Below are 12,500 nucleotides of genomic sequence, written 5' to 3'. Positions count from 1 at the left end.
GGGTGACCCATTTGATAAACTCATTGCTGACTTTTTAAACAGCTTTAATTTTCATCCTGACAAACCAACTACAGACTAATTTATTTTTGCAATTACTACAAGTGCAAGTAAAACTTTTTATTAAATATAAAATAAGAAAAGAGTAGGTGAATTTTAAATTTGAGCCAATCAAGATTAAACGATAAATTCTGAAAGAAATTTTGATTGGCTGCTTATCTTACCTTGAGCTTCCTCAACTCTGTTGCCAATGAGGCTAAAAATGGCGTCAATATAGTTCAGTGCACTATTTGAAGTTGGCATCTTTTCCAGCAGAGATGTAACAACTTTTAGAACACGCAGAGGTGTGTCTTTCAGAAAACTGGAATTATTGAAAAATATGTTATAAACTTTATCACTTCATTATGAGCAAATATGTGATATATTTTTATTTTAAATTTTTTATTACAAAAATGGCAATTAATTATTCCATTTGTTAAGCTCAAAATCTGTTAGTATACCTTAATAATTAAAAAAAAAATTAATACTATACATTTAATGATGACTTAAGTCAACTAATAATTAAAGAATGATAAGATATAAATAATGTTAATTGCATTAGTGGAAGTGATAAAAAAATTACTCTGATAAAGCACTGTATGGCAAAATCCATTTTTCCACATTTTTCATGGCATTCTCCCAAATGTCGGTACTAAAAAGGGGATCATTTATAGAAAATCCGGAGTTGAGTTTCTCCATCAGTTTTTGAAAATTTGAAATTATTGATGAAATATCCACAGGCTCTGATAATGGATTATTTAACTAGAAAAAGAAAAAAAAAACTTTTTTTAATTGATTAGAAATAAATAATAAATAATCATTCATCAATCAATGTGCTCAGTAAAAGATTGTAAATCAATTCTGATGTGTAATCAAATTAAATATCAAGTTAAATGTTTTAATTCATGAAAAACTAATCAGCTTAAAGAAATTTAATTGACTTCACTAAAACCAAAGCTAGAAAACTTACCACTTTCTCAATCTCTTTAGACATTGAATAGTCACCAAGTTCCTCTATCAAGCTGGTTACATTAACACTGCACAGTCTGTTGAACCAAGCTCTTAGGTCAAAGGTCGAGGAGGGTGGTACCATGAACATCTCTTGAGGGGTGTTAGCACAAAAGGCTTCCATTGAAGAAAAGTAAGGAGTTTTGGCAGTAATCTTGATTAGAGCGGAAAAAAATTATGTTTTATGCATTCAAATTAGTTTATAAGTATTTTAAAATAATTGTATGAACTCAAATTAGCATTAATTTGAGTAAATTAGTGTATACTAAAAAGCATAAAATGATTAACCTTTTCTGGGTAATACAAGTTTGTGTACACAGCAACTTCATAAAGCTGTGGTAGATCCTCCAACAGCCCAGCAAGTAGTTTCAAGTCTGGCTGCTCACTGAAAACCTCTGACAGTTTAGTGGCTGTGGAAAATGGAAAGTTTACATAAGAGCTTGACATTATACGTCATGAATATGATTAAAGGTACACATTTTATTTAAATATTATCTGACTTTCTATGTGTCAAATTCATAAGAATATTTACTTTAATCATTTAATAATTCATTTAACTGTATACAACAAAATAGTTCATGTTATGATAAAATAATTCATACAGTTAAAGATGTTGATAACTTTTCCAAGTATGATGTCTGTTATTCCAACCATCTGGTTGTAGACACTTTGGTAACCTTGAGGCAAACTTCCTAGAACTATCTTCAGAATTTCTAATGCTAGTCCTGTGATTTTCTCAGGGTCACTAAGACAGAAAACCATAATCAAAATATTATAAATAACACATGTGAAAGGGAAATAACAAGGTAGAAAACACATTTAAAATAAAAATATTCTCTGCAGAAATGAATATACAAAATATATGTGTACGAATGTAAGTTATTTCAAAAATTGTTTGATTACAACAAATGACTTGCCTAAAGATTTTCACTGAAGTGCTAGACCATATGGTAATGTGGTTACCAATCTGTTCCCACAGGGTAGCATTGAAGAGCTGAGCAAAAGCTATCTCTTTAGCACTGTTAGGCTCTGTTGTATAAGCTTGTAAACTTTGTATAATCAGGCCCAATTTATTGTACAGACTGCTAACATTTACATTTTCTTCTGAGGGAGTTGTAAACTGAAAATTTTAAACAGGAAATGCTAAAATTTACATGTGTACAAACTGAAAATGGTAGTTAAAAAATAAAATGGAAAAAATAAAAAACAAGCATAATTTTGTTTTGATTTGGTCTTTGTGAGAGTTGAAAAGAAAAAAAATATGCTTATAAATAACTATTTAAAACTTTTTCTTTTGAGATCAACTATCGATTTATTTTGGTTGAAGTTCTTCTTTTCACTGAGGTATCGACTACCGACAAAATCTTTATTTGAACATATAATTTGGTTGAAGTTCTCCTTTATTACTGCACATAGATTGTTTAGATTAAATCTGTCCCATTGAATGTTTCAAAACATTTTATTTTATCAATAGTTTAAATACAGTTTCTGGTCTCTGAATATGATGAGGAAAGTCAGTATATAATAAAGCTTAAAACATATAATCTTATTATTGAATTTAGGATCTAAAATTAAAGTGTTGTCACAAATCATTTTGATCACTCTTCTTACCAATGCATTCAGTTCATTCACAGCCTCGAACTGAGCCAGTTCATGACCCATCTCAACAAAATCAACCTGACAGATTCTGCCAAAAAAATCTGTAATGTCAAAGTTCAACCCTTCAGGTACAGTCATGAAGTCACCTGCTGGTGTCTGGCAGAACAGATCCCACGACTGAAATATGCTGCTCCATGTTTTGGTCTGGGAAAAAAAAGACACTTTTAACCCAATAAAAAAACAGTCTCAAAATACATATTATGTAAATAGTTTTATAAAGGTTATATTAATTAGTAAAAAAATAGAAAATAAACTAATGAGTACAGTATGAAAATTATGTTGTAGACCCTGTAAAACATTATTAGTGTCAGCAGAAAGAATATTCCACCATTGTTAAGATAAAAAAATGTTATTTTGTAATTTAAAGTAAAAAAAAATTAATATTTTTCTTTAGATAAACTACATGACTGATAGAAATGTATTGACCAAGCTGATTAAAATTATTTTTTGTTGATTCTTAGAATTGTATTTTTATTAATATTTCCTCATCAATCTACAAACACATATATAAGTACCTTGACTGGCTCAGTTAGAACTGTATACAAAACTGTTTCCACGGCTTGTGGAGCAGACTGGACTATTTTTAGCATCTGATTTACATTTGGGTAACTTTTAAAACTGTCATATCCATCTAAAAATAGAACAATATAAAATACAGATATAGGCATAAATGAAATATTTTTCTCACAAAGTAGTAAAAACTATTAAAATTAAATAAAAAGTATAAAGTAATTAATTTCCAGAACTCATATACTCACGACTTTTCATATTAAGAATAAATGACTTAATTGCAAGCAAGTTGAAAAGCAAAATGACATATGCTACCTTTTAGAATGCTGATGTGTTTCTGTAAAATTTCTAAAATTCCATTGATGTAACCAAGTGCTGGGCCAGTGCCTGACATTTTCTCCACTGTACTCAACAACAGCTGGGACAGTTCAGATTGCCAGCTTAGCAGTTTGCTAGAAAGTATCAAAAATTACAAAATTTGGTTTTAATTACATCAGGTTAATCAGAAAACTATTACAAATATCTAAATATGAAATACATTTTAAAAATTTGTTTAATTGTTTATTAAATAAAAATGAACGTATTCAAATTTTATAGAACCATGTTGTCTAGTGCTAAAGTATGAACATGATAATGTTAACATGAAAGTCTTAGTTTTCCCTGGAAGTTTGATGTACAATCACCCACTTCACACAACAGTAAATGTATCTAAACCTGGTTAGAAATTGCACTGGTTACAAGATTCTTTCCTAACAGATGACCTCTACTTCATCTACCATTTTGATGATTTTCTTTGTTCCTAGTTCTAGTATGGGAAGGGGCATGTCAAGTGGTTATGCGCCAGCCAGCTTTTCTTTTTGTATTCGCTTCCATAGCCTTCATCCATATAACTAACTACATGGAGTGGTTGTTTGATTTTGGAGTTGTCTCTCCTAGATGAATGGCTGTCTCCAGCTATCGAGCTTCCTCTGCCAGAGGATTTGACTGAGACGTTTTGGTTTAGCAACCATGAGATTGACTGACTTTGTATATTAAAAAACTAGATTACCTTTCAATCTGCAATTCAGCTCCGAGAGTTAAAAGTTGTTGACTAAAATCTCCCCACAGTGAGAGATACACATTTACATCCATCCATTGCTGGTCTGGTGTCAGCTTCACTACAGGTGGGTGGCTAGTCAGGTCTCTGATTAAAGAGTTCATCATCTCGTACTCCGACATCAGGGTCTTAAAATCTACAGACACCTCATCTGCCGTATAGCTTGTGGACAAAAGTTTCATCTGTTCCAATTTGAATAAATAAAAATAAACCAATTATTTAATAATTTAACTATTTTTGTACACAAAAAGGTTTTCTAAAATAAAATTATAACTTAAATTAAATTATATTATAGTACTTTGTGACTATTTAATACTAAATGTATGTGCATATTATGTAAAGACATTGCAGTTAAAACAAAATGATCCTTGTTTATGTGTATTGTTGTGTATGAATAGTCCCATACAAATTAAAATATAGTAGAAATAAATTGCAGTTGGATATAATATTTAATGTAAAATTTAATGTCAATATATTACAAGAGAATTGTGGGTAAATTGGTATCTGTGTAAAATAATATGGTTTGTAAAATGTACATGATTTTTAAATAGGAAGGTATAGGTAAAAATGAGATCCTTAGAAAACGTTTAAGTTAAAGTAACGTACAGCATCAATGAATTCCTTGACACTTGGCCTGTTATTCTGAACCTGTTCTACCACCAGCATGACATCAATGTTGAGGCCACAGACTGTACTCTGCAGTGCTGCAGGTGATGCCATAGATACACCCACGACAAATGTTTGAGAAAATAATTGCAGATCTGAGCACACACTCTCAATATTAGATGGCCAGAAAACCTGAAAACAATGTGTATTAAGTTATTCGTCATTGTAAAAATATGTTTATTTTAACTTTACTATTAAACATGTATTTTAAATTTTCAAATAAGGACTATTCTTAAGCAAAAAATAATAATAAAATGAGCTGGGGTAAAGAAAGATAACCTACTTGCGAAGGGGAAACAAGCAGGCGTTGAAGAGTGGCCAGGAAAACTGCAGTGAGATCTGGGCTTTTGTTTAGTGCATCAAACAGTTTGTGTAGCTCAGGTGACCACAAGTATTCTGACACTATGACTTCTGATGAGGCTGTAAAAATTATTAAATATTTTTTCGTTATTTCACACAAAAAAGCTTTTCACCAATATCTTAGCTTGCATGGTCTAAAAATATAATTACAAATGGCAGTTATTTAACCATCACCATATACTTAATTGCTGCCTTTTATAATTTCATATTCATATATTGGACTATGTTTTTCAAGCCTTTTCCTTCAGCCATAAAGCTGGTAATTTGAACAACTTTTTAAATTTAAATAAAACTTTCTAAAAATAATGAAACTCCACAAATAATGATTAATGATTATTTACCATTAAAAAATGCCAGCTCTGCATTCACCATTTTGAGGAAGTGATGACTAACATAGGCGTAGGTTTGAAGGTCAAGGCTGATATCAGTGCTAGTACTTTTTGACAGACCTAGGGCAAATTCTTGAATTTGGTAGATCAAAGGAATGAACCTGGAGAATTGAATGCACAAATTATTGCACTACACCAAGCTTGTAGTAAACATAGATCTACGCTGCTTACAGTCCTAATATTCCTTTATCTCAGTGACCCCTGCATACATGATCTTATGAGGTCAGTACTATATCCAGATACTTCTAATTTTGAGCAGGATTGTGTGCCTGGCCTCAAGCACAAAACAGAAGAAAAGTCTTCAGCTTAACAGCTCTTAGCTCTACCTCTCAACCACATCACCCCTAACGCAATGCATGTACTAAATAAGAAATTTTGTATACTTTTATACTTATATTGATCATTCAGTCAACTTGACTACCATTTTTGTTGATTAATATTTATGATGGTTTAAGTGCAGCTTAATTTTGGTAGTTGGATGACCAGCTTCTCTTCAATAAATATATAAGTAAAGTGCCCTTGTGAAACTGACATTCCATGGGGCAGGTGAAGTAGAATTCACCTGTTTTTTTGTGACCTCAGCATATGAAGAGATAGTGTTGTCAGCACTATGGCCAGCCACCTTTACTTTCCCTAACGTGAGTTAGGTACTCATCAGAGCTGGGTGGACTCACTTTCCCTAACGTGAGTTAGGTACTCATCAGAGCTGGGTGGACTCACTTTCCTTAACATGAGTTAGATACTCATCAGAGCTGGGTGGACTCTGGGACATTCTACTGAAACAACCCCTGGAAATTGAACTCCAGACTTTTGGGTTAGCAGTTGTATGTTCAATTTTTCAACAAACCCAAACCACAACTCTTCAATACCTACTTGTTAATGTCAAAATTCTTCAATGTGTTTGCTGCAGTATAAAACTCCTTCCAACTTAAGCCAATGGTTGTAAAATTGAAAGGTGAGAAATCAAATCCCAGGTAATTAGAATCTTTTAATGAGTGCATTGAGCTCAGCTGTAGGATTAAAGTTTTTATTTTCTCAGCCAGGATTTGCCAGTTAATCTGTTCACGAGTGACAGGGCCATTTATCAATGCCGTTAACTGAAATTAACATAAAAAAATATCAAATATTAAAGTGTATTCCATGTTTCAGACTTAATTAAAGTACATTTATTTTACAACGTTAATAAGTCCTACAATAAATATGCTTGATTAAGTTAAAAACGATATCTGTTCTTTAATGTTGTAAAGTAATTTGATCAGAGTTAATAGAAATAATGAGCCATTGTGCATTTCTTATGTTGGCGGCAATGATGCACCTAAACCAGGGGTCTCCAAACTTTTCAGTCCGAGGGCCGCATCAACTATCAAATTTCAGGTCAGGGGCCAGTTTCTTCCAGGCGTCTTTGATTTTTCTGGGCAAAGTTCCTCAGCCATCACCAACTAACGATTTTTCCTTGGACAAAAAATATCTCCGCGGGCCGGATGAGAGGACTTCGCGGGCCGCATTCGGCCCGCGGGCCGTAGTTTGGAGACCCCTGACCTAAACTACTGTATAATTAGTACCATCCATTAACTTCTTCTAAAGTATGCAAGGTAGAAATTTGATCAGTTTGTTATTTAAATTTCGAAGATTTTAAACAGTTATCTAATGTGTTAGAGTATATCGAGTAGTCGAGTATATCATAAGTTAGATGATTTTAAGTACGGAACACACTACAAAGATAGGTAGGCATTCTCTAGTTGAAAAATGTTTTTTAGGAATCTATATTACCACTCTTAAAGTAGTAATATATAATATTAAATAGGATGGAATTTATAACTAACAGTAGACTGTTTTTCAAATGATATATTTTTTTTTATTTAATCAATAGTTCTAGCAATGTCTAAAACAGTTACACAGGTTTGATTATTTGAAAGGTGTCCCTTTGTTTAGGGGATCCAAAATTTATATATGTATACACCGTATTTATCATGCAACACAACGTATGTCATCGAAATTGAATAGAAGTATGTTATAATAAAGTTATCATTTTTAGACTTTCAAACAAAATCTACAGTTAAGTATTCAATAAGTAAAATATATTATTTTTACAACGTTACACAGCTAATATAAAAGATTTGTTATAATTATTACGTAATGAAATTGAGAGCGTTTTGTTGTGTTTTTCAAGCATGTCTTAGTTACACTTGGTTAATTTAGCTATTCTAGTGAAAGTTATTTCCCTTGAATAAAATTTTGGTATTTGGATTTTCAAATGGGAGATAATTCGTTGCTTAACTTTACATTAATTTCAAATTCCTGCACCTTAGGTTGGCAGCTTACATATAAATACAACTTTAAGTTATTATTTGCTATTGTAAAAAAAATTATACAGAGCTTAAGTTCTAAACAAATAGTTTGGTAGTTTTTTTTAGCATTATCAAGTTGAAAAACAAATACATCAGTAGCCGTTATAGATTGCAATACTTTATGTTAGTAGACATACAGTCTTTGTCGTAAATTAAACATATATAATTAATTATTTTTTCATATTTTTCACCATCTCCTAAAGGATTTATATATAACAATTTTAGGCTGGAATCTATACTATTTATAAACTTTTATTTTTTAAAACAAAAAAAAAAATTTACATTATCACACAGTATAGACATTTTATAATTAAAACTAAAGACAGTCAAATTTAAAACAGGTAAGTTCCATTTAGGAATTCACCTTGGGAGGACTACAGGGAGCCCAACACTACAAGAACTTTTTTTGATTCAGTGGTTTTTTTTTCAAATTTTTTTTCTCCCAGGAGGGGGGGGAAGGGCACTTAAAACTTTCTAAGGGTGGGAAGCTATGTCGTAAAGTACAAAGTAGACTCGTGCACATAGCAACAATTTCAATAAAATGTTATTACGCTTGCAAATTGGAATTGAAGGAATTAGTACAAACTTTTGCGACGAAGGAGGCAAGTAAAATTTGAATTTGATGTCTACTTATAAAGTGTATGCAATTGATATTAAATTAATATGTCACTTTTAATTAATTGTTTTCTTATACATATGTTTTAGTAATTGATTTGTGTGAAAGGGGGTGTTTTAATAAGTTTTGCCTGGGGCGCTAAATAACATTGCGCCGGCACTGGTGGGCATGGAATTTAAGCTAACTCTAAATCTCATGCAGTGATTAAAATTCAAATTGTTTACAATTATAACATTCTGCTCCTTATCAACAAACCCCTTGACCGCTCAGACAATACTGCCACATGACTGTTCTGCCCCTAGGCAGCACCCCCCCCCCCCATGACCACACTGCTCCGTCACCACACAGCCCATTGATACAAAAACAAATATCCCTACCTTCTGTGAGTAGCCCTGCATGCTAGGCTGGCTATTGGCCACCTTCTCAGCCAGGGCCACAAGGTCAAGGTGACACAGAAAATCCTCCAGGGCATGAAGGGAACTGTTTGCTGGTGCACTGAGGTAGTCAGTCACAAAACTTGACTTGCAATCAGGGGCAGAAAATCCACCAGTCAAGAACTTCCCTATCAGCTGAAAAAGTAAGAAAGTTATTTAAAAAATCAATTTAAGTCTAGCAGGTTCCATAATTCAATAATTTTACATAATACTAATAAACATTGAATATAAAAACTATTTTTAGATTTGTTAGTTTAATTTGATTGGTTGGATTGGATTTTGTGAGTGGTTTAGATAGCCTCTAATATTGAAAATGCATGATAGCCTCTAGCTATGAAAGTATCAGATAGCCTTATAGTGACATCAGTGGCCTGCCTGTATAAGTCCTGATAGCAAAAGACATTGACGGTAGCTCTTCATTGTCAATTGGGCCAAATCTCTTTCATTCCTTCAAATTTATTACAATGTTAAAATACAAATCTTATATCTTGATTCGTTAAAAAAGGTATCTCCTGTCCTACCTTAGATGGATCCAGGATCATCATTTTAAGAGCTGAAATAAGCTCTGGATAGGCATCGGATAACAGTACAGTAAAAGTCCTAAGCTCTGGGGGATACTTGTCCAGTATTTCACGCAGGCTGCTATATCCAGCTGAAACCAAGCGAATGATTTGTAATTGAATTTTTTTTCAAATATTTTTATGATTATATTTTTTGTAAATCATTTTTCACCACTATATACTATGTCACTTCATAAATATATATCTTAACATGAATGCTTGTTCAATTCTCTAACAGGTTTTATGATAAATAATTTGGTATGAAGAGTTTTACTTGTGTATTCTTTGGTCATGTTTATCTCTCCATCAACAAAAGCTTCAAAGATGGCTATGTACAGTTTGGCATCGTCCCAGGTACTGTATCTGCTTAAAGCTGAGTCCAGTCTCTCCATTACTTTGGCTGTCAGGTTTGTCAACCTGGAATAGTTAACATAATTAAAGTAAGAAATTCGTACATACTTAATGTGAGAATATCCATAGGTATAACTTGTGAGTAATTTTATTTATGTAGGTTTAAACATAATTCAATTATGCTATGTGTTAAAAGTAAGAGCTTTGTATAAATGGCAACAATAGTGTTATGTATTAAATGTACACATGTTTTGGTCAAGGCAGCATAGCATCATAACAAAATCGTCATTTCTATGGGTATTGCTGATGGAATTAAAATCTTGTATAGATTGTCATGTGATGATAGAAGACAGCAAAGCTTACTTGTCAATGTCTGCAACTGTCATCCCTTGTAAAGTCTGAAACAGGACTTGGAAACCTTCAGCAAACTTCATCAAGTCCAAATTTTCCACAAACGTTTTGTAGCCCATGGTAAAATCCATAGTTTGGAGCTGTCCTGAGTTAAACACTCCTAGTATCTTTTGTGCATGGTCTATCAAATCTCCCCAGTCAGATACAAAATCATAACTTGCTGTTGCGCTTGAATTAAATGCCTCTACAATCTAAACAAGAGATAAAATATTTTAATTTTTTTTTACTGTTAAAATATGTATTTATTTTTAGACATATAATTATAGTCAATTTAAATTATAAAATTTAATTATATTAATATTACTTTTGATAGTACAGTATTTTCAATAAGTGAAGATGAGTTCTTTTTGTCCTCAGGAAATATATATAATTACTAATAAATACTAAAAGATGGAATTATAAACAATTGAAACAATAATTACTTTATTTTTTTATAAGTATATGTAGACATTTATATTATTTTCATCATCATCTTTTTTCAGTTTATGCTCTAGAACCATGGGGAGGAAGTAGAGTTCATCTATTTCAATTATCTTTGCATACAAGACATAGTGTAATCAGCACTATTCTTATTCTCAGTCAACTTTGTTTCCCTAATATGAGTCAGGTACTCCTTAGAGCTGGGTGGACTCAGGGACATCCTATAGACTCAAGTCAGGGATCTTGGACACTTGTATTTCTCAATGAAGATAAGCTAAAAACTTTCTGATGAGATAAACTGACCTGCATCATGTAAGGTAAAAAACTTTGTGATGAAATAGTTACGCAAACTGACCTGTGTCATACTTTTGATGATATTGGTCACTGGCTGAATGAAGTCATTCGCAGCCATAGGCCAGCTAGTATTACAGACCAGACTGGTCATCTCCATCACAGGTACATAGGGGGCAAAGTCCATCTGGCCAAAATAGTTGCCAGTGCAGAAAGTCACCAGAGGATCAGCAGACGTCACAAGTGTGTAGATCTATGACAGAAAAACATCATTGATAATTTCTTGTTATCATGTAAAAACAGAAAAACATGAACCTAAATACTAAAATAAATTCTGTTTGTTTTTAGTTCAAGGAAGTCACCACTTACAGATTGCATCTTGTTATCCCACAAGTATTTTATTCCTCTAACAATGTCAGGCATATAGGATGTCAGCAGGCTAATGGCAGACGGGAAAGGGGAGCCACTCTGGTAGGCTGATAAAAATAAATGAAAAAAAACAACACAGTGTAACCTTATTTTGTAAACAACAGTATTCAGCAAGAAATTATATGCATTAAAATAATTCCAATGTGTGTAAAAAAACTATGCTTTGAACTTAAATTCTGTATAATATCTTACTATAATGATTTTTGAAAGAGTTAATTCACAAGTTCAAAGTATTTCAACACCGTTATGGTTGTGGTATGATAAGTTACCTTTAAGTTGAGAAGGCAAATACTGAATGGAACTATTAAGGTCACTTACTTGTAAGGCTGTTTACTGTGTTATCAAACAGCTGAACAGCATGACTCAGTATATGTATATATGTTGACATGAAGTTAGATGCTGAAGAATCAGCTAGTACTTGTCCTAATGCTTTTGTTACACTTAGTAACCTTAAGTATATAAGTTGAATACATTAAAAGTACTAAAAACAAGCAAAAATGTATAATGTATCTTCTAAAAGACCATTCAACCAAATCAATGTGGTATTCTATTCAATTAACTTTCTCTCAGGGAAACAATCATTTAAAAAAACAACAAAGGATGTAAGTTATCTTACCCTGTTGTCAGGAAATCTGTATTCAGCATATCCCTAACCATTTCCCATCCAGCCTGATTGACATCAATGGACTGTGAGCTGACGTCTTTGAACAGGTCAGCCCACAAATAGCCAACACTTCTGTAGCTGTTGACGCTATCCACAAACTGCTTGACATGAACGTAGGCAGCAGTAAAGGTCACTGATTTGTTAAACAACTGACCATTGTAGAGCACTTCTATGTCTTTAACTGTTGAATTGATCTGGTGAGTACAATTTTTTTTAGTCCCTACATTCACATTTTTAAAAAAGAGTTATTGT

At 32.5% G+C, this 12,500-nt stretch overlaps 1 protein-coding gene across 1 annotated transcript in view; it reads right to left on the bottom strand.

The window, feature by feature from the left end:
- The window catches only part of LOC131952182 (uncharacterized), a 38,909-nt gene that overhangs the window by 3,354 nt on the left and 23,055 nt on the right, over positions 1 to 12,500 (bottom strand). The window contains exons 14-35 of the mRNA XM_059314743.1: positions 12,201 to 12,442; positions 11,903 to 12,033; positions 11,525 to 11,634; positions 11,220 to 11,408; positions 10,397 to 10,635; positions 9,957 to 10,099; positions 9,644 to 9,774; positions 9,066 to 9,257; positions 6,598 to 6,821; positions 5,677 to 5,825; positions 5,259 to 5,395; positions 4,916 to 5,107; positions 4,262 to 4,491; positions 3,529 to 3,665; positions 3,219 to 3,334; positions 2,656 to 2,847; positions 1,962 to 2,164; positions 1,647 to 1,789; positions 1,333 to 1,454; positions 1,007 to 1,198; positions 620 to 798; positions 222 to 358 (exon numbers count right to left, since the gene is read on the bottom strand). Of these exons, the coding sequence (XP_059170726.1) occupies positions 222 to 358; positions 620 to 798; positions 1,007 to 1,198; positions 1,333 to 1,454; positions 1,647 to 1,789; positions 1,962 to 2,164; positions 2,656 to 2,847; positions 3,219 to 3,334; positions 3,529 to 3,665; positions 4,262 to 4,491; positions 4,916 to 5,107; positions 5,259 to 5,395; positions 5,677 to 5,825; positions 6,598 to 6,821; positions 9,066 to 9,257; positions 9,644 to 9,774; positions 9,957 to 10,099; positions 10,397 to 10,635; positions 11,220 to 11,408; positions 11,525 to 11,634; positions 11,903 to 12,033; positions 12,201 to 12,442 (3,730 nt within the window). The remainder of the gene's footprint in view (positions 1 to 221; positions 359 to 619; positions 799 to 1,006; positions 1,199 to 1,332; positions 1,455 to 1,646; positions 1,790 to 1,961; positions 2,165 to 2,655; positions 2,848 to 3,218; positions 3,335 to 3,528; positions 3,666 to 4,261; positions 4,492 to 4,915; positions 5,108 to 5,258; positions 5,396 to 5,676; positions 5,826 to 6,597; positions 6,822 to 9,065; positions 9,258 to 9,643; positions 9,775 to 9,956; positions 10,100 to 10,396; positions 10,636 to 11,219; positions 11,409 to 11,524; positions 11,635 to 11,902; positions 12,034 to 12,200; positions 12,443 to 12,500) is intronic.

The sequence above is a fragment of the Physella acuta genome, unplaced genomic scaffold (genome assembly GCF_028476545.2).
Source record: "Physella acuta isolate Inbredline_101_S28 unplaced genomic scaffold, ASM2847654v3 ptg000857l, whole genome shotgun sequence".
Lineage (NCBI taxonomy): Eukaryota > Metazoa > Mollusca > Gastropoda > Physidae > Physella > Physella acuta.
Note: the sequence above shows the minus strand (reverse complement) of the source record. Positions and strands in the feature narration are given on the sequence as shown.